Here is a 22,273-nt window from a genome sequence, read left to right on the forward strand (position 1 = left end):
TCTTCTCCCCATGACATGTTTAACCACTTTGGTCCTGCTTCAAGACATGCAATTCTTTGACACCTTCACTGCCAATGAATTCTGCTAATTTCTCTTGGAAAGAACCAGATTCACACCACCAAAAGTTGGCTGAGGGCACGCTCAGAGCTCTTCCCTGTGCGCAAGTCTCCCAAACGACTCCCTGTCTGTGGCCAGGGCTTCATTACTGTCATGGTGGATGTTGCTGCTGGCCCTGATGGCCGATTTCATGGCAGTGTCAATCCAGGCGTGGGGCTGGGCTGCGTGTTCCCCGGCAAAGTGGACCCGGCCCTCGTGAGCGAACAGGGCCTGCGAGTAATCCACAAACTGGTACGGGGTGAAGGCAGCAAAAGCCCCCAGGGAGTGTTGGTCCAGCTGCCACTTCTGGATCACATGCTGGTCACAGGTGTATTGCAGGTACTCCTTGCTCACCTGGTGGATGTCTGCCAGGTCTTGGAGCACCACATCCAGGCACTTCTCTTCTGTGAGGGGCAGGAAGAACTCGGCATCATTGTTCCAGGTGTAGGAAGCCAGGATGATGCCCACCCCACTGGAGAAGTTGTGGCTGGGGTAGTAGATGAAGCGGGAGGGGCGGTCGGTGATGGAGTACCCTCCGTGGATCCCGTCCTTCTCCCAGAACTTCTCGGAGCATGCCAGGATAATTTTGGAGGAACTTGCATAGTTGATGGAGCGCAGGGCATGGGCCTTGGCAGGGGACAGTGGTGGCAGGAACTGGATGTGCCTGGTAGCTTTGGCACTGGAGGTGACAAGGACATAATCTGCAGTGATGACGGTCGGGGCCAGCGTGTCCGGAGCACGGTAGAACACTCGGACTTTGTTGCCCTTTGTCATGATCTTCTCCACAGTGCAGTTGAACTGGATGACGTTGGGCAGCGCCTTGTGGAAGGCTCTGGGCAGTTGGTCAAACCCTCCAGTGATTTCATCAAAACTGGAAGAGAGGGGAAACGGGAGGTGTGGGAAGGACGCTGGGGTTTAGGGGGCATAAAAACCAGAGCTCTTCTGGAGCCCCCAGCGGAGCTTGGAGGCCCCATTGAGCCTCAAGTGGTTCCTGTTTGGAATCACTCTGACATTTCCTGTTATGGGAACAGGGTTGGGCTGGAGGGACAGCACTCACCTCTCTTCAGAGAAGATGCTGAAGTCCCACAGTGAGGCGAGGAAGGACAGGTAAAACCCTGAGTCCTCATTCAGCAAGTCACCGATCATCTCAACAGCTCCTCGGCTCAGCCCCCCCACCTTAATCAAATATTCCTGGAGATCCCAGGAGAAGAGACACAGCCAGAGGTTGCTACCTCAGTTAGGGTTCTTCTGGAGCTGTGCTGGCCCCTTTCTCAGCATTTTGTAAGTAGAAGGGGTCATTTATTAGGGAAAAGCATCCAAAAGGTGACAGGATGGGGTTAGAGTGACACAGACAGGCCTTTCTCAAAGCAGGGAGAGGAGGTTAATTATCAAGAGCTGGGATTAAATTTGCCCTCGAGTCCAAGCCCATTACCTTGGTGGAGAAGGAGTCGTGTTGAGCCAGATACTTCCTGCAATCAGTGGTCTGGAACTTCTTTAAAGCCTGGAGAAGAAACACTGATATTTTCATGGGAAAAAAGATCCATTTCCCAAAGTGCTGCCCAAAATTCTCTCGGGATTTTAGGGTTTGGTAACCCCTAGAGCTTCTGGACATCGAGTTTTGAGCAGCTGTGCCTTGGTATGGCATTTTCTGCTCATCCAAATCCTGGTGGACTCCTTCCAAAGGATGTCTTGTGGACAAAGAGGGGTTTTGCAACCATCTGTCCTTGTTTCTCAACAAGCCTCTTTGATTTTCACTCCAAAAAGACCCTGTTCTGCCCCAACTGAGGGCTGAGTCTTCCCCAGTTCATGGCCAAGTCTTCTCCAACTCCTGGCCCAGTTTTCCCCAACTCATCCTTCAGGTGAGGGAACACCACGAGAAAGTCTTGTACCTTGTTCAGTACCTCCCGGTACAGTTGGACGGCACTCTTGCCCCTCTCTGATGGCTTCACTGTGTAATTCAGGATGTCAGGGTTGCTGTTTACCTCCTCAGCCCTGACCCGAGCACCCTTCAGGAAGTACCAGGTGTTGTTGTCACTCTGGATGAAGGGATTCAGCTTCAGGTTGAACTGGCGGATGAATTCACGGACAAGCCTGGGAAAAAGGCAGAGCGATGGTGCCATGAGCCAACAGCCAACCCCCCAGCTCTGCCACCAAAGCATTTTGTCTCTTTAGCGTGGATGCTGAACCCTGAGGAAGCGATGGGGATGATTCACTCCCCAGACTGGGCTGGTCCCTCACCTGACCAAAGGGGTGGACAGGCCCTTACCTGTGCTTGCCTGGCAGGCGCATGGCTCCCAGCTCCACGTACCAGTCCTGTCCCTCAGGGCGGTACGTCCGGATGCGCCCCCCGACCCAGCCGCTCCTTTCCAGAACGGTAACCTAAAAAATTGGGTGGAGATTGGAAGTGTTTGAGAAATGTCTTGCTTGAAGTGAAACACCCCCAAAACAAGGTCCAGATGGTGGGACAGACCCCGTTCAGATGGCAAATGAAGCACCTGTAGATCCAAACCCTTCTCTGTTGGCCGAGACACCTCTGCCTATGGGGCAGCTTCTCATTTCCCAACTCCTGGGTTGCATTTGGACACCAGCTCTGGTGAGGTTCTCATGGTGTTTCAGGGTCAAACAGGGCTTTGAAAGCAGGACCAATCTGTCCCTCCATGCCCAGGAAACCCTCTTTGAGACTCATAGGTGCTTTGGGATGGTTTGGAAACCCCTGGAATTTCTGTTGCCTTAAAGACAGACTGCAAAGGGCTTGTTTGATTTGCAGGAACAAATGTCAAGGGGAATTATTGAAGACAAATCTCCTTCTGTTCCTTCTTCCACCACTGTGGTCGACTCACTGCATTTCCTTTTCCCTCACCAGCCTGGAAGACCTCTAGAGGAGGGAAACAAGCCTGGGAGAGCCTTGTGGAGTTCCCACCGTGTGCCCAGCGTCCTGGAGCAGCTTGGCTGCTGTCAGCCCGCCAATCCCCGCGCCCACCACGACCACGTGCGCCGGGTGAGCTGTGGGCTCCAGCCCATCCTGGACGATCTTCAGCAGCTCCTCGTAGTCCTGGTCATGCAGACAATACTCGGGAAAGCATGGGAACCGCTTGGCACTCAGGAGACCCGCAAGCAGGAGGATTTGGAAGAGCACTGGGGAGGGAAGAAGAAAAGAGAAGGGAATAACATGGCGTTGGCACTCACGGTCATTCCAGATGGTACAGACTGGTCCAAGGATGTTGGTATCCAAGACCTAAAAAGAGGATACTGGGGTGGTTGTGCAATACCAGGCACCAGCAGGTCCACCATGGAAACTGTCAAGAGAGGTCAGTGATGGTGGTTCCTGTTTTTTAGGAGAAATCAACCCATAGATGATTTTTTAGCTCTCCATATTCATATTCTGCTTTTACAGCTGCTGTGGTGAGTTTCCAAAATGACTTTGACCTCCTTAGAATAAGCTCCAAAGCTTCCAAGAACAGTAATTAGTGTCACTCATGTGCAAAGAATCAAGGCACCTTGTTGTCCTCAGTGACCTTTCCCATACTTGGGCAATTCGAGGAGTTTTTATGTGAAGGGTGGAGGGAAAAAGACAGGATTGGGCAGATTGATCTGATGAGGACTTGCACAGGACGGATGGAGACAAAATTTCACTAAAAGATGGATGAATTGGGGGGATGAAGAGAGATGGGATTTATCGTCTTTAAAATTCCCTAATTAAAATTTTTCTACCTAATTTTAGAGAAGAAAATTTTACTCTCCTTTAATATCCCCTCCTTTTAAAAATTCCTCCCAATTTCAAATTCTCACCTTCAGAATCATCGTGTCTTTGAGACACCTACAGGGAGCAGCAAACAGACCCAAAATGACCATTTCCACCAGAACAGACACAATGCTATTTAACATTTTCACAGTGAAAGAAAATTTGAGCTGAGAACCACACTCTGTCCTGTTCCCCGCCCCTCCTTGGGATTTTCCTAGTTTTGGTTTCTGTTTTTCAAAATAACCAAAGAACAACTTCCATTTTCTTTTCCTTCTCCTGAGTGCTGCCAATTTTCTTTCAGGGAAAAACAAGAAGCTTTGAAAACCCAACTTTGGGTAATTCACACTGCTGGAAAATCCCTGAGAATTGTGAGGGTTTTTTTCTGGAGCAGCCCCAGATCTGCAACAGATCTGGGGTGGGTCTGCCAGGAAGCCACCTTGGAGCCTTTATCATTCAGCACCTGAGGCAGGTGTTTCAACAGCTCCTTCAGCTGATAAGACGAGTATAAAAAATATTTAGGAAGGATCTGTTCCAGTTGTTCTGTTAACTGTGGGATAAGGTTGGATTGATCTGCCCTGATCACAGAATCATCACGGTTGGATTGGAAAAAAACTACGGACCATTTTTTGGAGATCAGAGTAAATACCCTGGGACCAGATCTTGGAGGTGTCAACTGGATCTCCACCTTCCATCAGGTGTTTTTTTGGAAGATGTGGAGATGCCACCAACTTGGAGCATGGAGGCGTCCTCTGGGATGGCCCTCAGAGACTCCAAGCTTGTGTCTGTGTTTCCTGAAAAATCAGGATCATCCCATGCCCCAGATTTTAAGGGAGGTCTCCTTCCCACAATGTCCGGAGCTCCAGGTGACCATGGAATACTCCAGCTGGAAAAAGGGAGGTCTGTGGCTATGCTCTCAGGAGGTGGCAAAGAGGTGGAACCAGATGGAACCAAAACACCAAACCCAGACACCAAAGATGAAAGAAAAGCAGAAAAAAGCCCACAGAGAGCTCAGGGTTGAGGGGAGGAGTCACTCACCAATCCCAGTCATCTCTCCAGGAGGAAGATGAATCCTCTGCTGAGATTGGAATTCATTTTATACCCCAGCTTAAGGGGAAAAAAACCAAAAGCAATCTGGTGCTTCAAGAAAAACCTCTGCCAATCAGTGCAACCCGGAAGGGAGTGAAGTGGGATCTGTCATTAGAAGGGGAACCAGCAATTGACTAGACTTAGTTCCACTGCTGGGTTTTTGTTTTTTTTCCCCTTTACTCACTGGAGTAAAGCCATGAGGCCACTGCATGTTTTGGGATGTACCATGTTGACCGCACCCTGCTCCACCAAAGGCAGCAATTTCCCAGAAGGGAACAATCAGGCTAGGGTTTTTTTCCTGGTATTGCATAAAGCCTGCTGAAATCTGAATAACCATCACGGGGATCCTTTTGAACCCTGGGGAGATCTTGAGCTGGCATTCAAAATATAATTTCAAGAATGAAAATGAGCATTTCCAGGGAAAAGTCACCTACTGGATGCTCTTGGGTGTTGACAATTTTGGCTTGATTTTGTCTCCATCAGAATAGAGGGGATGAAGAATTGTTTGTGTGGGAAGGAGACCTTAAAGATTATCCAGAACTTCACTGAAATGGCAAAAACTGGGTATTTTTCTAGGACTGAGACCAGCATTTTTCCAGACTGGAGATCTTGGACTTGCCAAAGCACCTTAAACTCATCCAAGGAACCCTCTCTTTGCTCTTGGACCAAGAGCTCGAGTCTCCTGCTTGGAACCAACACCCTCACCAGGCTTTATCATGTTCAATCACCACAAAACTGTGGGGTTTCACTAAATATGATTATAAAATATCTCAGGATGGAGGAACATTCAGTCCAACAAAATTTATGTAGAATTTTGGAAATTCATGGCAAGGGTTTTGCAGATTGCATTTGTGGGATCTCCTGGTTTAGCTGGAATTGTGACATGAAAATTGTGGGCTTGTGGTGCCGTGTTCAAGGGATCTCCTCAGGAGAAGCCATGATATGGGTTTTGCCCAGAATTTTGCTTTTTTGTGGAGTGTGGGGGTGGTTTTGTGCTTCCTGCAGGATTCCCAATACCACGTTCCTGGTTGTGCTGTTTTGAAGGTAAACCAGTGGGGGAAATTAACTGCACACAAACACCTTGGGAGAGATTTTAAGGCATAGTTACAATTTTATAGAAAAATTACAATAAATGCAATGAATACAAGAAAATTACTTAAAACCACAGAGTACAGCCTGTCCCCTGTGAGTCAGGGTGGTGGTCACTGTCTGATTAAGCAGTAATCAGTGCTTTGGTTGAAGTGACGGTTGCAGTCCCTGTGGAACTTGTGGCCCTCCTCTGGATCCACCCAGTGGTGGTGGTGGTATCTCAAGTACTTAGCCCTTGAGATTATACGCAGTCAGATTCAGGGGGCACATCCCCCCAGATGGGAAGTTTCACAATGCATTGATGAAATCCTGTGAGTCACAGGATGTTTTTGGGACCCTTGATGTTTCTTGTAGCTGTGAGTTCATGATGGCAGGGAAGACTTCTTCCAAGGGGGTGTCACTGTGCTGTCTTGGTTAAAATTGGGTGACAAACACCTTTGGAAGACTTCCTTCTAAGGAAAACTAAAGGACTGAAGGTTTTTCTTGGTTTTTTCTTTTGTCTTGGAGCATGTCTCCATTTAAGAAAATCTACCAGTTGAATGGTGGATTGGAAAAAGGTGAAACTATCATTTTTTTGGGAAAAAAACCCTTGGTTTGGGTCTGATTTTATGTTTTGTGATTTGTGGTCCGCTGGTTGTTCCCCTGTGGGGGGAACTTCCCCCACATATTATATATGTGAACTTCCAAAACCATGTATTTTCTCTATCTGAAATAACAAATCCTGAGGGATGTGGGCATTGCACAATGAAACTGGCACAGATACACATTCCCAGGAACAGCAGAGAGTTTGGAGTGAAGGCAGCTGGTTTCACATTGATAACATGGATTAATTCACATTAAGACATGGATTAATGTGTGTCCCAACAAGCTGCTTTTGAGATCAACCTCAATGATGGGGATTTATTTTCTGGGCATCAACAGTCTACCAGTTGCAAAAGTTGTCCTTCCCAACTTCCTGCTCCCATCTGTTGATTCCCTGAAGGTTACAGGAAGGTGAGTTTCTGCCTGACATCTGTTGCATCACAAAGCAGGTGATTAGAGGGTGGGAGAAGGGTTCATGATTTCTTTCCAAATTGCTCTTTTCTGGTTTTAAGGTTGACTTTTATTAAAGGAAGGAGAGGGGGAAAAAAAGTGGGATTTCATTCTACATGTTGTGTGGGACATCACGCATGTGTTGGCGAGCACTTGGAATGGAGGAGGGTTTCCCTGTGGAGATGAAAAAAGACTGTATATGTAAAGCACACCAAAGAAAATCTTGGGTGGATTTATTAATGAGGTAATTATCCTTAATGAGTCTCTGGGCCGGCAGGCACAGGTTGGAGAGGTGTGGGCAGGTCCTGTTGAGGAAAGATGCCCTTTCAAAACATTTTCTTGTCCTTCACTTCCTGCTTGCCCAGAGGATTCCTAGGATACACCTGTTGCATGTACTCGTGTAACTCTGAGGCAAAACTTTTGGGATTGGGGGGATAATTCAAGAAATGAATGCACCAGGGAGGAGTTTCTTGGATGAAACTGTCCAAAATCGGGGTTCTCCTCATGAGAAGGATGGGGAGCTGACAGAGGAAGTCCTGAGGAGGCCACGGCAACGCTCCCAGGCTGAGGAAGTTGGGGTTCTCTTGGAGAACCGAAGGTTCCTTATTGGGGTGAGCTTACTGGGGCTTCCAGTGTTTGAAGAGAGTGGATACAACAGGGACAATTTTTTATCAGGGATAGGAAAAAAAAAAAAAGACAGAAAATTATATTTTATAAAGAGCTTTTAGGAAAAATGTGTGACAGAAGTGGAATGTGACTCCACGCCTCTATTTGGGGACGAGAATTCACACAGCAGGGATAGCAGGGCCTTGAGTCTGATGCCTTAGGCCACTCAGCCATCCTGATGATGCCAGGACTCTTCTTCACCCTCATCATCCTCAAGGATCCATCTTCTCAGCACTTGGGCTTTCCTGCTTCCTTTGCAGCCCCCCCTTTCCCAATTTTATTTAGTTTTCCCATCAATAAACCTCTTCCCAAGCTTTTTTCTACTCTGAAGTGGTGTGGGGTGATGGAAAGAGCAATTCTGGATCTGCTGGCCCCTGCAATTGATCCCTGGTGGCTGCTGGAGCCTTCTGGGGACCCTGAGGATCCGGGGGCTCTTCCTGCCCCAGCCTGGAGGTTTAGGGGTATTTATCCCACTACTTTTATTCGCGGCATTGTTATAAGCAGCTCACCTGGAGCTTTGAGGGGAGAAAACCCACTTACTTTGACCAGGAAAACACCAGCAGGGCTACTTTTCCAGGTAAAAACCACGAATTTCTTCCTGCCTGCTGCTGATTTGGAAACAGCAGTGTCCCCTCTCTCACCTGGGGGGGGATTCCAGCGAAACCCTTCCACATTCCCACCACCATCCGTGATCCATCCGTGGTCCTGCTATCCCAATCTCCCTGGCACAGCTTCCAGCAGGGTCCTCAGACCCTCCGGGTCCCAGCCGGGGAGACAAGGCGGGTGACAGAGCAGGAGGATGGGGGGCTCGGCGGCTCCCCGCAGTTCCCAAAGGCTCCATGGGAGGTTCGGAGACGGGTCTGGGATTACTTTACCTCTAGAGGGCTCTGGGTAAGCGCAGCTGCTTCTTGGCCTCTCCTCTCCCGGATACCGTCTTGGGCTTCCGGAGCGGAGCTGAGCTCGGCATCGCCTCCATTGTGTCCTGGTGGGGAGGCTTTGTGGTCCCGGGGTGCAAGGGGGGGTCTGGGCATCGCCCCCTCCCTGCAGCCTCAGCGTGGGAACGGAGGGCGCTTCTCCCAAGGAAAAGCCTTGTGGAAGCGGCTGCAGGCTCGGCTGGCAGCCGAGGAGCCGGAGCCGGCAGGTAACGGGGCGAAAGGGCAGCGGGAATGCGCTTCGGCTCCCAGCGCGGCTGGAGACGGCCGGGGGGGTGTTCCCGGCAGCAGCAGCAGCTCCTTTGTGGAGAGAACAAGGGACAGGCAGGATGGAGACTTAGCCCTGGGCTCCGCAGGCATGGGGATGCTCCTGGGATACAGCCCGCAGGGCCCCATCGCTGGTTCCCGGTGGCACGGGGAGTGGAGGAAGCGGGAGGCAGAGATTGCTGTGGATGGGGTCTGCCAGAAAGGCGGGGGGAAAGCAGAGACCCTTTGTCCTGGGGTGACTGCCCTAAACTAGGACAGCCTTCTGCCCCGCTGTTCCCGCGTTGTTCTGGGGGCGCTCAGGATTAGTCCTGGACGGAGGGACGGTGAAAAGCCGACATTGCTCGAAGTGACCACAGGAAAAGCATGAAATCTCGAGTAGGAGGCGCTGTGGAGGGATTTCCTTGATTTCAAGGGATTTCTCCTCCCTGCAGGGGATTTTGGGGGAGCCCCGAGGGAGCAATCTGCATTGTGCTGGTGCTCCCTCCTGCCATGGAGCCGTGGGTGCTGCTGGATCCGCGGCAGAAGGCCCTGTACCTTGACGTGATGCACGAGAGCTACGAGACCCTCATGTCCCTGGGTAAGGAAGCCCCAAAAATCTCTTTCCTTGTTGTATATCCCCCTATCATTTCCTTGCTCCGAGAAAAGCAGTTTGGGAAGAGGGGCGGAGGAATCTGGGCAAGTTTCCAGGGGGATTTCTCCAAGCCCCAGCCCTCTCCTTAATTCTTTTTCTTCAGGATAATGTTATTGATCTCTCCTAATTTAAATTGAAAATTCTGGCACTGGAGTGCCCTTGGCATCTCCACATTTCCAGTTCAAACTGGTATCAGGTCCCTGTTGTATTTCTCTTCCTCCTCTCTGGGAGAACAAGATTTTTAAGAGGAATCCCGTTGTTGCTCCGCTGTTTTAAATCCTACCCCTCTCCAATCAGGGCCATGCCCTTTCCCTCTTTCACCCGCTTCTCAGAAGCTCAGAGGATGGAGAGTGAAAAAGTGAAATTTTTTAGGAGAATCCTGTTGCTACTCCATTGTTTTAAATTCTGCTCCTCACGCTTTCACCTTTTCCTGCTTCTCCCCTTTCCCAGCAGCTCAGGGGCTGGTGAGTGAGAAAGCAGCGGAGAACAGAGCATTGGAGAGCGGTGCTGGGCTCGGACCGCACTCACCCCACAGTTTGGAGCGGGAGAAGCCCCTCGGCTCCAACAGGCGCAAATCGAAGCGCCCAGACAAAGCCGTGCTCCCTGGTACTCCGAAACCCACCGTGCTCCCCAAACCCGGCTGTGTCAAACCCCTGCGTGGAAAAGGACCAGCCCGGGAGCGGCCATTTGCCTGTGCCGACTGCGGGAAGAGCTTCCCCTGGGCATCGCACCTGGAGCGTCACCGGCGCGTCCACACGGGCGAGCGGCCCTTTGGCTGCCCTGAGTGCGGTGAGACCTACAGCCAGAACTCCCACCTGCTGCAGCATCGCCGCACCCACCTCAGCGACCGCCCACACAAGTGCGGTGACTGCGGCAAGCGCTTCGCCATCGTGGCCGAGCTGGCGGCCCACGGCCACGGCCATGCCGCTGACAAACCCCACAAGTGCGAGGACTGTGGAAAGGGCTTTGTGTGGGCATCGCACCTGGAGCGGCACCGCCGTGTTCACACCGGCGAGAAGCCCTTCGAGTGCCCCGAGTGCGGCGAGTCTTTCAGCCAGGGCTCGCACCTCGCCAAGCACCGCCGCAGCCACACAGGCGAGCGGCCGCACCGCTGCCCGGCTTGTGGGAAGACCTTCTGCCAGAGCTCCGACCTGGCACGGCACCGTCACACACACCTGGGCAGGAAGGCCCTGCACTGCGGGGACTGTGGGAAGCTGTTCCGGGCGGGCCCAGCACTGGCGCGGCACCAGCGGTGCCATCGCCGGGAACACTTGCACCACTGCACCGACTGCGGGAAGGGCTTTGTGTGGGCATCCCACCTGGAGCGGCACCGGCGCGTCCACACAGGCGAGCGGCCCTTCCCCTGCAGCAGCTGTGGCGAGCGCTTCACCCAGAAGGTTCATCTGCTGCAGCACCGCAAGACCCACTCGCCGGAGAGGCCCTACAAGTGCGGTGACTGCGGCAAGCGCTTTGGGGAAGCCCCCCCGTTCCTGGTGCACCAACGTGGCCATGCCGTGCAAAAGAGCTACACCTGTGGCGACTGCGGGAAGGGCTTTGCCTGGGCGTCCCACCTGGAGCGGCACCGCCGTGTTCACACCGGCGAGAAGCCCTTCGAGTGCCCCGAGTGCGGCGAAGCTTTCAGCCAGGGCTCGCACCTCACCAAGCACCGCCGCAGCCACCTCCCCAAGGCCGTGGGGCAGTCACCCCTCACCAGGACACAGCTCGCTGGGGACGTGACTGGAGCTCACAGCAGCGAGGACCAGTAAGGACCAAGATTCTCCTCGGTGTGATGGACGTGGAGAGATAACAGAGGGAAAAACTTGTCTTGGGGACAAGCCAAAGGACACCGAGTGGCGCTTGACGGGCATTGGGGTGAGTGACAGGGGTGCTTTTGGCACAGGGCACTTTATCTGCCCTGGTGTCTTCCCACAGCAATGGGTGGACATTGCACTTGCTGCAGTCCAGACCCCAGAAAAGGGACAATCTGGGGCAGAAGGAGCCTGTTCCTGAAGGAAACGGCACTTGGCTCCGTCGGGGAGGGATGGGGGGACAAACAAACAGCAGGAATAAACTGGGAGCCCTGTACCTCATGGACACCTGTGTCTCTTTGTCCTCTGACCCTGTGCCCTGATGCTTTACCTGCTCCAGGCAGGAAACTCCACAAGCACCTTCTTCTCCAGAGACAAAATCACGCAGACACGTGGAGGAGTTTTGCTTTTTGGCTCAACTGCCTTCTCCTTTAATTGTCACTCCAAGCCCAGGAAATCCAGCCCGGCTTGTCCAGCATTCCCACCTTAATGCACCCCGACCTATCCTTTGTACACCCCCATCAAGTCTGTGGAGGTCCCAGCAGTGCTGATGATGGGTAGAGGTCCCCAGGACTCTTTTCTGAGCTGTTTGGCCCCAAAAATCCCTGTGGAAGGGAGTTCCTGTATGGTTTCACCCTGCCACGCACCCAAGTTGAGTCCCCCTCATTTACCCCACTACTAGTAGAGCAGAGAATGAGGAGGGTTATAGGGAAAAGTGTCTCCCCACCACCCCAAATGATACCCACTTCTCCCCAAATCAACCCTCAGGTTCCCCCATTCCTCTTCTCCCCGTCTCCCCCCAAAACCCTCTTGGCAGGCACAGCTGCCCCTCCCTGTGCCCCCTTCCCACCGCTTCAGCCCTCATCCCCACCCTAAGCCTCATTCCAGGGTATCCTGCGCCCCCCAATCCCTTTCCCATCCTGGGGCAGGAGCAAGACCACCCTCCCAGTGTGGCTGTGGGGTATCCCCAGAAGTGGAGGGGACTCTGAGCACCCCATCCCCACCTCAGGAGCTGGGAGGAGGAAGGGACAGCCAGGGCTCTGGTGGGGCTGTGGCATTGCTTTGCAGAGTGTTCCCCTCTCCAGGCCTCCACGCCCCAGTGAAGGGCAGAAGAGCTTTAGCCACCCAGCCCCTGGGCACTGCGGAGGAGGAAGGCATAGGATGCTTGTGCAAAGCAGAGCTGGGCCCCTCAGGCCAGAGCTCAGGGGGTGTGCCCGTCCCCCCTCGCTGTTCACCCTCCCACCCCGCGGGCGGCATTTTCACCCAAATTTTACCCACACAGCTCATTCCCAATGCACCAAACGCTGGTGCTCATCCCCAGAGTCTAGGACACTCTTTCTAGAGAATCGTGTCACAAATTTTCCAGATCATCCCCAAACTCCCTCAGTAATTGCTCCTCCTGCCCAGAAAGGATAAATCACCCCATTATTTCCCCATTATCCTCTGAGCCTTAGGGGGAAAACTGGAGTTTTCCCAGCTGTAGGAAGAGCGTTTGATGCTTTCCTTTACAAAAATAATGGAAAACCAAATTCCCATTGCTCCACTCATCCTTCCTCATCCTCCTCAGGTGGAGGTGTGCAGCAGGTGCATAAGGATCCAAATTATTAATCTCATTTTTATTAATTTATTATTATTATTCCTGGAGGGGGGAAGAGGGTGTATTGAAAGATTCTGAATAACTTACTGATGGCAGGAAAAAATGGCCAGTTTCCAGCACAGATCCCTCCTGCTGTTTTTCACTTTATTTTTATGTATGTTGGAGTCCCCATCAGCATCTCGTGCCACTTTATTTATTCCTCAGTATTTTGCCACTCTGCTAAAATAAATGGAAATAAAGGGGTCTACACATCCGAAGGAATCCCCCTGAGGAGGAAGGACAATAGGGTGGGTTTTGGGGTGGGAGAGCGTTGTGGGTTTTTTATCATTTTCCCCCTTCCCTGGGACTGGAGAGAGGAAAATCCAGGACTCTGAGGGGAGGATGGAGGAGGGAAGGACGGAGATGGGGAAAAACAAGCCATTTTTCTGCCTCTTTTCCCGCATCCTTACCCAAATCTCCCCGTTACCTGCAGGGTCCGGCTCAGGAGGTGCTGTCGGCAAAGCCCCCACCACACCCCCGCCCCTTCATTTTTCCCAAAAAATCCGCTTTTTCCCCACAAAAAATGGGGACGCGCACGTGGGGAACGTGTGAGCCCGGTCCCTCCTATATCCTAAGCTATAAGAGTTTTAAAAAGGAAGGAAAGAAGGAATTAAAAAAAAAAAAAAGGGGAGGGGGTGTGGAAGAGGGAGGAAAGTACTGTGGACAATGGCCGCTGCCCTCTGGCGGCAAGAACCGCGGGTCTGGGCGGAAATTAAAAAAAAAACAAAACAAAACAAAAACACCCCAACACCGCTCAGTGAAGGGAAAAAAAAATAAAAATAGAAGTGGTTCTGGGGTTCTCCTGCCCCTCTGTGGGGATGGGGATGAGCTGAACAGTCACTTTGCCTGCGCGGAAAAACCCCCTAAATTTGGAGCGGGGAGAGATACAGGGGGTGTTTTAACCAGTGTGGGCTGAGGGGAAGGGGCTGCAGGACCCGCCCATTGCGGCGGCCGCCGTGACCCTTCACAGCAGGAAAAAGAGACGATTTTGGGGGTAGAAAAGGAGTTTTCTGTTAACGGGGGCAACACGACATCAAGGAATGTCCCCCCCACCCCCCCCCCCGATGCACTAAGACCCCTCCATGGGAAGTTTGGAGGCCAAAACGTCGCTTTTCGCTGCCCCTCGCCCTCGCTCCGCGGGCGTTGCCCCCCGACAGGGCACGTCGGCAAGGCAACAGTGTCTGGCTTGCCCTCATCCGAGATGGCGCCCAGGGCTTCATGCCGCAGGCGCTATCTTGAGCCGAGCCGCACGGGCAGCAATGGGGAGCGGGAGGCCGCGGCCATTTTCCCGCGCGCCGTGCCTGAAGGCGAGGCCGCCATTTCGGAAGAGGGCAGCTCCGCTCTGACTCCGAATTTTAACCAGTTAATCTATTTTTAACCCCGATTTCTGCCCTTCCCGACCTTATGGTAACAAAATATTTCCTCCCCAAAGCCAATCTCATCACGGACACGGGAAACGTAAAGAAAAGGAGGTTAATGTCGCTGTTGTGTTCTCCATCTGTCTCGTGGAGCAGGGATTGCTCCCAGTAGAGATACAAATCCCTAATTCGCCCGGGAAAGGGCTGATGGCGCTTTTGGGGTAGTTTTTGCTACGGTTGGAGGTTTTGAATGATTTCCCCCTGAATTCAGGTTCCTGGAGCAGATTTCTGACACCCGTGGGGGCACAGCAGAGAGGCTGATGCTGTGAAAACCACCCCCAAAACCCTCCACCCTCATCTCCTCATGCCAGGAACACCGAGCATCCTACAGAGACCCCCAAAACAACCATAGGGCTCTCTGCATCGTCCGCATCCCCCCAGGGATCTGGGATCATCCTAAAGTCTATAGGGACCGCTACCCTCCCAGCACCCTATAGACACCCATACACCCCCCCAACCCCTATAGCAACCCCCCAAAAATCCTATAGACCTCAGTAAACCTCAATCCTACAGGAATTCGCCCAAGCCATCCTATACACCCTGATACACCCACCCTACAGGGTCCCCAAACCCCATCCCATAAACCCCAATACACCCCTGAAAAACATAGTAACGGACCTGCAAAAATATTCTGCAGATCCCCATACACCCCACTATTCTACTGGAACTGAGACATCCAACGTCTCCCTGCATCTTATGGGGAGCCCCCTGTCTGAGCAGCCTGTAGGGGACTCCTCCCCTTTCCCGGTGTGTAAAACAAGGTTCACCTTTTTGGTATAATTCTAAAAGTTTAAAAAAAGAGACAATTAGGAGACAGAAATAAAGCAAAATGAACAAATATGGCCGGGTACTTCACCATTCAACCAAGAGCACACCTTACTAACAAAGGATTGTCCCTTAAAAGCACCGATTTCTTGCATATCCATCGATTCTTATGCACGATTCAAACATTCCTCTTAAGTTTTAGATACTCCTTTGCTTAGTTTCAACTCCCCCCTCTCCAATAGATCAATCTTCTTGGTTCCGTTGATACTCAGACTCTCTAATAACAGAGTTTCAATTAATTTTTCCCTTGGAGGTCTGGTCACTGCTGTCTTCATCCGGATGAGATAACCTGGGAAAGCAGGGGGGCTGGTTCTGATTATCTTTTCATTCTCTGGTTTATATGAACAAAAGCAGTCTTTATTTTAGTATCATACTACAGCCTAAGAAATATATATGTACCACACTACTATTTCTAAGTTTCGTTAATAGCAGAAATAAAAGCAACTACATTAATTCAGCAAAGTTTTCCAACATTACATACATAACATTCATTTTAATACTTGAGAAAAGCCAATAATATAATATACCGGCACCGCACAGACCCCGATACCCCTCCTCGAATCCCGCAGGGGTCCCCAAACCCGTCACCCCACAGACCCGCCCCCGCCTCAACGCCAGGTCCCTCCTGCGGGGCCTTACGGGCAGCGTCCCCCCGCCCCACGCCAGCCGCACACGCGCACAACGACGCCGCACGGCGGGCTGCCGCCACGGCCTCCTCGCTCCCCCGCAAGCGCAGCCGAGCGCCCGCCCTACGCCGCGCCCGTTATATCTTAGGAGCGGCACTGACCACGCCCACCCCCGTTTCCACGCAGCACAAACCCCGCCCCTTTCCCCTCCTGCGCAGGCGTGGTCCCACTCCTGCCCCTGGCGCAGGCGTGGCCCCGCCCTCGGGTCGCCAGTCGGGCGGCGGTGCCGTGCGGGAAGGGACGCGCAGGGTTTGGGGAGTCGTTGTCGTCACCGGCGCTACGACCGGGGCCGCCACTGGGATCGGGGCCGCCACCGGGACAGCGGCCGCCATGGAGGCGCCGCCTGCGCCTCCCGCCGCGCCCCCCGCGCCCTGCAGCGCTGCGCGGAGCCTGCAGGACGAGCTGACGTGCCCTGTGTGCCTGGAGTACTTCAACGACCCGGTGCTGGTGGCCGAGTGCGGGCACAACTTCTGCCGCGCCTGCGTGACCCAGTGCTGGGAGGACTCGGCACGGCGTCTCTGCTGCCCGCAGTGCCGCGAGCCGGTCCCGCAGCGCCTCTTCCGCCCCAACCGCTCCCTTGGCAACATCGTGCACATCGTTCGCCAGCTGGGTCTGCCGCCGGGCCCCGCCGAGCCACCACCGGGGCCGCCCGCGCCGCCGCTGCCCGCGGCTGTCCCGGCCGGCCCACCGGGGCCGCCGCGCTGCCCGCGCCACGGGGAGCCGCTGCGGCTTTACTGCGTGCAGGACCGGCGGGCCGTGTGTGTCGTGTGTCACCTGTCCCGCGAGCACCGCGCCCACACTGTGCTGCCCGCCGAGGAGGCGGCCCACGCCGCGGAGGTCAGTGCCGGGACCCCGCCCGCCCCCACGCACAGCGCCTGGCTCGGAGGGAGGACGGCGAGGACTCCCCTCCCGAGAGGGCGGCGGGGCATCGGGACCCCTTTCCCCCGGATAAGGAGAGCAGTGCGAACCCCCTCGGGGTGTTAGGGGGCAGTGAAAACCCCGCCCCTTCCCGGGTCTTTTTCGGGGTGCGGGGCACCCCCTCAGAAATGGGGGATGCAGTAAGCGGGGAGGAGATCGGAAACACCCCACCCCTGATTGGCAATGCCCAAGGAGATCTCACGGGGTGGGGGTGCGCCAGGGACTTCCTCTCCATGGGGGGAAGCGCCCTTCGGGTGCAGCGGCAACCTCTAGTTCCACAGGGGAGTACAGAAATGAGCCCGCAGTCTCCCCCCCCAACGTGCGCGGTGCAGTAAGGGTCCCTCCAGGCTCTGGATCTTCGCGGGGGATCTCCTCCCCAGCTGGGCGCTGTTCCCAGGATTCGGAGCGTATAAGGACTTGAATCATCCCAAGACAAGGACAGCCCGGGGTAGGATGCAGTAAGCGGGAGGTGTTCCCGGTGCGAGGTCGAACTGGGAGAATACTGGGAAAAGGGTGTCCTGGCGTGCGGGGGTGATCGTGCGAAATCCCTCCAGCCCCCGAAACGCACCGCTCCCCCTTCCCGGGGCAGGTCCGAGCTGGAGCCTGGGAACGCAGGGGCGGGCGGTTATTTATCCCACCGGCCCGATCCCGATACAGGCTGGAAGTGGAGCAGGACTCCTCCAGGAGCCGCCTGTCCCCCCCCGCCCCACAACCCGAGGGTGCTTGAGGAGTGACGCAGAGCGAAAACGGCACCCTCCCGGCGGCGCTGGGGCTCCCCTATGTCGCGATATGGGACGTGTCGTGATCACTGTGGGGATTAATTCGTAATTAAAAGCGCAAGGGCTTGATGTGGGTGGCCAGGCCTCACTATTCCAGGCCGGGAGCAGCGGATTCAGAGGGATCCAAGATGCCGGACGGAGCCGATGTCGCTGCGCAGTGGCAGCAGGAGGGTGGCACCAGCACGATCCCGAGGGATCAAGGAAGGGGATTGTGGGATCATTAACCACCACACAGTAGTTGTTGTGGTTATTAAAATCTTTTAGAGAGGATTTTGTCCCGGAACTGCTGTGATTCCTCTTCCGGGGACGCTGGGGCTGTCCCCACGCCCCAAATCTGGGATTTTGCTCTTTTTTTCAGGACCCAAACGTCCTTAGGCAGAACCAGGTTATCGCTCCCTTGGGATTTTTCCCCCTTCTTTAACCTACTTTTATGAATTTTTAATAATTGGTTGTTGCTGAGCTCTTCTCTTTATTTTTCCTGGTAATTGCTATAATCTCATGGATAAATTCCAAAGGCAGCAACTTCCGGCTCTTAACAGTCAAAATCCTTGTATTTTGGGCTTTAGTTATAAAATAAGTGGATTTATTTTCCCCCAAGGCCAGCTGGTGTTTGCAGAGTATTGCTGGGACTTCTCTGTCCTCCATGGAGGTCAAACTACTTAAATAAGGATTAGTTTAATTAATTATTCACTAATTATTAATTTAATGAGCAGTTTGGAGGCAGCAGTTCCTTCTCTTGGGGGGGTGCCTCCAGCCCAATTTTGGGGCACCTTGAGGAGGGGGAATGTGGGAAGTGATCCTGGGAGATGTGGGACCAGGGCATTTGTTTCCTCATGGGCAGACAAAATTAATTTACTTTTTTTTTCAGTTTTGGGTTGGTTGGGGTGAATTGTGTTTTTGGCACAGCCTGAGGTCAGGGTTGAGGGGAGCAGGGCAGCTGCTGGCTCCAGCTCAAAAAAAAAAAAAAAAAATCCCAGATTGGGTGAGTTTGGCCATTTCAGCTTCCCTCCTGGTCACCCATGGGAAGAATTCCCAACGGATCTCATTGTTCTGCTTTCCAGGAGGTGCCCCAGGAGCACTTGAGCTCCCTGAGGAAAGGGCGTGAAGAGGCCAAGGCCGAGCGGGAGCGGCAGAGTGAGGAGCTGCTGGTGAGTGCTGGGGGTCCCAGAGTTCCCATCCTGGAGGGTTCAGTCTCACCTGGGGATTTCCTAGCTGTGGGAATTTGGTCCCACCTGGGGGGTTCCTCCTCCCCATGGGAATCCCAGCCCCCAGAGATTCTCTCACTTTGGGGTGATTCCCTGAGCTCTATGGCTGCAGGGATTTGCCCTCCACAGGGGTCTTTCCTTTGGAATTGCAGAAGCAGACGGAGGTGGAGCGGCAGAAGATCGTGGCTGAGTGCAAGGAGCTGCGGGCTTTCCTGGAGGAGAAGGAGCAGCTCCTGCTCTCCCGGCTGGAAGAGCTGGAGAGGGACATTGGGCGGCGGAGGGACGAGAGCGTGGCCCGACTGGCTGAGGACATTGCCCAGCTGGACAAGCTCCTGGCAGAGCAGGGCGGGGACAGTGGGACAGGGAACACACCTGGCGAGGTGGGACTCTGTTATGTGTCTCTATGGAAAAAAATCCCACTTACGGATACAGAAATCCCTTATATTGGGCAAAAATATCCTAATTACAGGGACAAATCCTATTTATGGGATGAAAATCCCATTTATGGGGACAAAAAAGTCTTTTTTATTGGGTGAAAAAAGTGAAGAAGCCTCTATTTGTGGGTCAAAATATTTCCATTTAGTTGGGAAAAAAATCCTTTAATAGGTGAGAAATTCCATTTATGGAAACAAAAATGTCTTTATGGTGGGACAAGTCTCTTCATGGGATCCTTCCAGTTTTTGGGTAGGATTTTGGGATCTCTGAGATAGGAGAGATGCTGATCCTAACAAATTCCTTGGGTTTTCTTCCCCTTCCAGGGTGTCGTCCCAGCTGGCAGCAGGTGAGTGAACTTGGGAGCCTCTGGCTGCGGGCCAGAGCTGGTATTTCAACTCTTCCCAGTGGGAGTTCCCTGGTATTGAGTCCCTGACTCCCATGTCTCCGCAGCCTGGAAAGCTGGATGTTCCTCAAGCCCGAGCCTGGCTTTTCCGAGCTGGAGAAGAAGCTGAAGAGCTTTTCCCAGAAGAGTGCGGTGCTCAAGGAAGTGCTGCTGGAATTCAAGGGTGAGCCTGACAAGATCCTTCCTGGAAAAAAACACTGCTTCCCAGCCAGGATCCCACACGGAAGTCCACCAAAATCAGGGCTGGGATGGAGCCTGGGTCTTACTCCACCCCTGGGCTGGTTGGAAGAGTTGTAGTTTGTTTGAGCATTGGCTCATCCCAGGGAAAAGGTGGAAAAGTAATGATTTCCCTGGGATTTGAGTGTGGAAGTCTGGAGTAGGAATCATTCTTGATGGCTTGGGCAGTTCTGGGGGTTTCAAGGGCTCAATTCCTTCCTTCTCTTCCCGCAGAAAACCTGCGCTTTGAGCTGGAGAATGACACAGGTGAGGCCATCAGGATTGGGGTAAGACCTCCCTTTTCCAGGGGTTTGCTTGGAACTGGCTGGGATTTGGGGCTGTGACTTCGCTTTTCCAAGAGATAATGTGGGAATTTGCCAGGATTGGGGGTTATGTGGGCTCTAAGCTTCCTTTTCCGAGGGTTAAGGTTGGAATTGCTTGGCTTGGGTTCTTTGTGGACTCTTCAAGATGCTACAGGTGGCTCGCCTGGGTCCTTTCTCTCTGGTTTGGGATACAGACAATAGATCAATCCCCATAGAGGCGGGATAACGATCCAAGAGGTGACTCACCTGTGTTGTCCCTGTTGGGTTTGGGACACAGCCACTGAGTCCAACCTGCCAATACCACAATACCTCTCCCCTTTTCCCCTCCAGGCGAGCTCTCCCTGGATCCCGACACAGCCAACCCCTACCTGGTGCTGTCAGAGGACAAGCGGAGCGTGCGGCTCCGTGGGGCCCCTCAGGAGCTGCCGGCTCATCCCAAACGCTTCGACTACGCCTTCTGCGTCCTGGCCTCCGAGGGCTTCTCTGCTGGCCGCCACTACTGGGAAGTGGAGGTGGGAGACGGGGAGAGCTGGGTGCTGGGTGCTGCCCGCGAGTCCGTGCGCCGCAAGGAGAAGGTCGACTTCGCCCCCGAGGAGGGGATTTGGGCGGTGGGGCTCAACTGGAAGGGCAAAAATTGGGATCAGTACCAGGCGTTCACCTCTCCTGAGACACCGCTGTCCCTTTGTGAGCGGCCACGCAAGATCGGGGTGTACCTGGACTATGAGGGCGGGTGGGTGGCATTTTACAACGCTGACAACATGGCTCCCATCTTCACCTTCACCGCCGCCTTCTCCGAGAGGATCTTCCCGTTTTTCTGGCTCTTCTATGTGGGCTCCTCGCTGTCCCTCTGCAACTGAGCCCACCCTGCTCACTGGTGTCCCTTGTCCCCTGCCATCCTTAGGTTTTCCTTTGCTTCCAAGCAAAACGCCCCAAATCCTGCCCTTGGCCATTCAGGGGGGATTTTTTTCCTGTTGAAGTTCAAAGTTTGGAGTGTTTTTACCCTCAAAATCTTCCTCAAGGGCGTTGTTTGGTGAGGGGGGCTACTTGGCCACCCCCTCCTTGTTGCTGGTTAAACACCCCTGTAGTTCATTTTCTATTTTTCTTTGGAGCTGGAGCCCCATGGAGCAGGGAGAGGCTGATCCCATCCTACTTCGAATAGTAGCCAAAGCTTTGTGTCCCACCTCCCCCCTAAAATGCTGTGTGGAGAGGAGGGGTGTCGTTCCCCCCCCCCCCGGCCAATTTGGACACCATTGGTTTCCAAGTCATCCCATCCCATCTCCTTCCCTCCCCCCTGGGGAAAGGGCAGAGCCTGTCCTACTGTCACTGAGTGACCCCACCTATATTCCCTATTGCCCCCCATTTCCCTCTCCTCGTACCCCCATCACCTCCAATTTCCCTCCTAGCCCCCCATCCCCCATTGCCTCCCCGTCAACTCCACATGTCCCTCTTTGCCTCCTCATCTCCCCCACTTCCCCCTGCATTTTGTTCCCCTAAATTCTGAGCCCCTGGAGCCCTGGGATCCCAGCAAGGGGATGTGGATATTTGGGATCACCCCAAACTCGGGCTGGGGGGTTTTGGGGGCCTGGGGGAGGGTGGGTCTGTGTTCTAGGTGTGATCTTGCGCTTGCCCGCTCCCCTTGTGCCCTCCCCACTGCTGCTGTTCGTGTCCTTTGCCCTGTCACTGTTAGTGGGGAAATAAAAGTTGCTGTGCAAAAAAACCCTAAAACCCGATAATTTGGGGTTTTTGGTGCTGGGGGAGGAGGAAAAGCTGCTCCTGCACAGGAGGGAATGGAGACAGAGACATGCTGGGGTTCTGGGGGCACTTGCAATTCACTGAATGGTCCCAGCTTAGAGCTTCCAAGTATCTGTAAGTTCAAATTCTGTTTTAAATCTGAGTTTTAAATGAAAATTAAATAAAGTTTAAAGGAAAAGTTTGAAGCACTGGGAGCTCCCAGTTTTGGAGCACAGCCCCTCTGGGCACTCCCTCTCATCCCAGTTTGGGTCCCCAGTTCCTGGGTGTGTGGTGTTTCCACCCCCTCTCAAACCTCTTTTCCTGTGCCGTCTCACTTTTCTATACCTTT

The 22,273-nt window shown here is 53.5% G+C and overlaps 3 protein-coding genes across 6 annotated transcripts in view; 2 read left to right on the forward strand and 1 right to left on the reverse strand.

Moving 5' to 3' along the window:
* IL4I1 (interleukin 4 induced 1) overlaps positions 1 to 3,897 on the reverse strand; it is a 4,365-nt gene extending 468 nt beyond the window's left edge. Inside the window, exons 1-8 of the mRNA XM_086870695.1 lie at positions 3,886 to 3,897; positions 3,283 to 3,331; positions 3,017 to 3,231; positions 2,363 to 2,475; positions 1,986 to 2,187; positions 1,529 to 1,597; positions 1,154 to 1,287; positions 1 to 967 (exon numbers count right to left, since the gene is read on the reverse strand). The exon at positions 1 to 967 is cut by the window's left edge and continues 468 nt beyond it. Of these exons, the coding sequence (XP_086726821.1) occupies positions 142 to 967; positions 1,154 to 1,287; positions 1,529 to 1,597; positions 1,986 to 2,187; positions 2,363 to 2,475; positions 3,017 to 3,231; positions 3,283 to 3,331; positions 3,886 to 3,897 (1,620 nt within the window). The 3' untranslated portion in view covers positions 1 to 141. The remainder of the gene's footprint in view (positions 968 to 1,153; positions 1,288 to 1,528; positions 1,598 to 1,985; positions 2,188 to 2,362; positions 2,476 to 3,016; positions 3,232 to 3,282; positions 3,332 to 3,885) is intronic.
* Positions 3,898 to 8,614: 4,717 nt separating this feature from the next.
* LOC111936795 (uncharacterized) lies at positions 8,615 to 13,207 on the forward strand. Of its 4 annotated transcripts, none has more exons than XM_086870787.1 (3): positions 8,615 to 8,696; positions 9,342 to 9,487; positions 9,992 to 13,207. In XM_086870787.1, the coding sequence occupies exons 2-3, from the start codon at positions 9,400 to 9,402 to the stop codon at positions 11,305 to 11,307; spliced, it is 1,404 nt and encodes a 467-aa protein (XP_086726913.1). In that variant the 5' UTR covers positions 8,615 to 8,696; positions 9,342 to 9,399; the 3' UTR covers positions 11,308 to 13,207. The 4 variants fall into 4 exon arrangements, with proteins under 4 accessions (XP_086726913.1, XP_023793671.1, XP_086726914.1 ...); XM_023937903.2 differs by having other exon boundaries at positions 8,643 to 8,852; XM_086870788.1 differs by having other exon boundaries at positions 8,643 to 8,696; positions 9,995 to 13,207.
* Positions 13,208 to 16,076: 2,869 nt separating this feature from the next.
* On the forward strand, positions 16,077 to 22,130 carry LOC111945134 (E3 ubiquitin-protein ligase TRIM7-like). Its single transcript, XM_023947813.2, has 7 exons — positions 16,077 to 16,751; positions 18,673 to 18,759; positions 18,969 to 19,196; positions 19,575 to 19,597; positions 19,702 to 19,817; positions 20,105 to 20,137; positions 20,524 to 22,130. Exons 1-7 carry the CDS (start codon positions 16,245 to 16,247, stop codon positions 21,048 to 21,050), a joined length of 1,521 nt encoding a protein of 506 aa, XP_023803581.2. The 5' UTR covers positions 16,077 to 16,244; the 3' UTR covers positions 21,051 to 22,130.
* The last annotated feature ends 143 nt before the right edge of the window (positions 22,131 to 22,273 follow it).

This window comes from Cyanistes caeruleus, chromosome 33 (genome assembly GCF_971803275.1).
Source record: "Cyanistes caeruleus chromosome 33, bCyaCae1.hap1.1, whole genome shotgun sequence".
In the NCBI taxonomy this organism is placed as follows: domain Eukaryota; kingdom Metazoa; phylum Chordata; class Aves; order Passeriformes; family Paridae; genus Cyanistes; species Cyanistes caeruleus.

Coding starts and splice junctions, on each gene's coding strand:
- LOC111936795 (XM_086870787.1), top strand. CDS start 9,400: ATGGAGCCGTGGGTGCTGCTGGATCCGCGGCAGAAGGCCCTGTACCTT. Junction 9,488..9,991: donor CGAGACCCTCATGTCCCTGG/GTAAGGAAGCCC, acceptor CCCCTTTCCCAG/CAGCTCAGGGGCTGGTGAGT.
- LOC111945134 (XM_023947813.2), top strand. CDS start 16,245: ATGGAGGCGCCGCCTGCGCCTCCCGCCGCGCCCCCCGCGCCCTGCAGC. Junction 16,752..18,672: donor AGGCGGCCCACGCCGCGGAG/GTCAGTGCCGGG, acceptor TCTGCTTTCCAG/GAGGTGCCCCAGGAGCACTT. Junction 19,818..20,104: donor AGTGCTGCTGGAATTCAAGG/GTGAGCCTGACA, acceptor CTCTTCCCGCAG/AAAACCTGCGCTTTGAGCTG.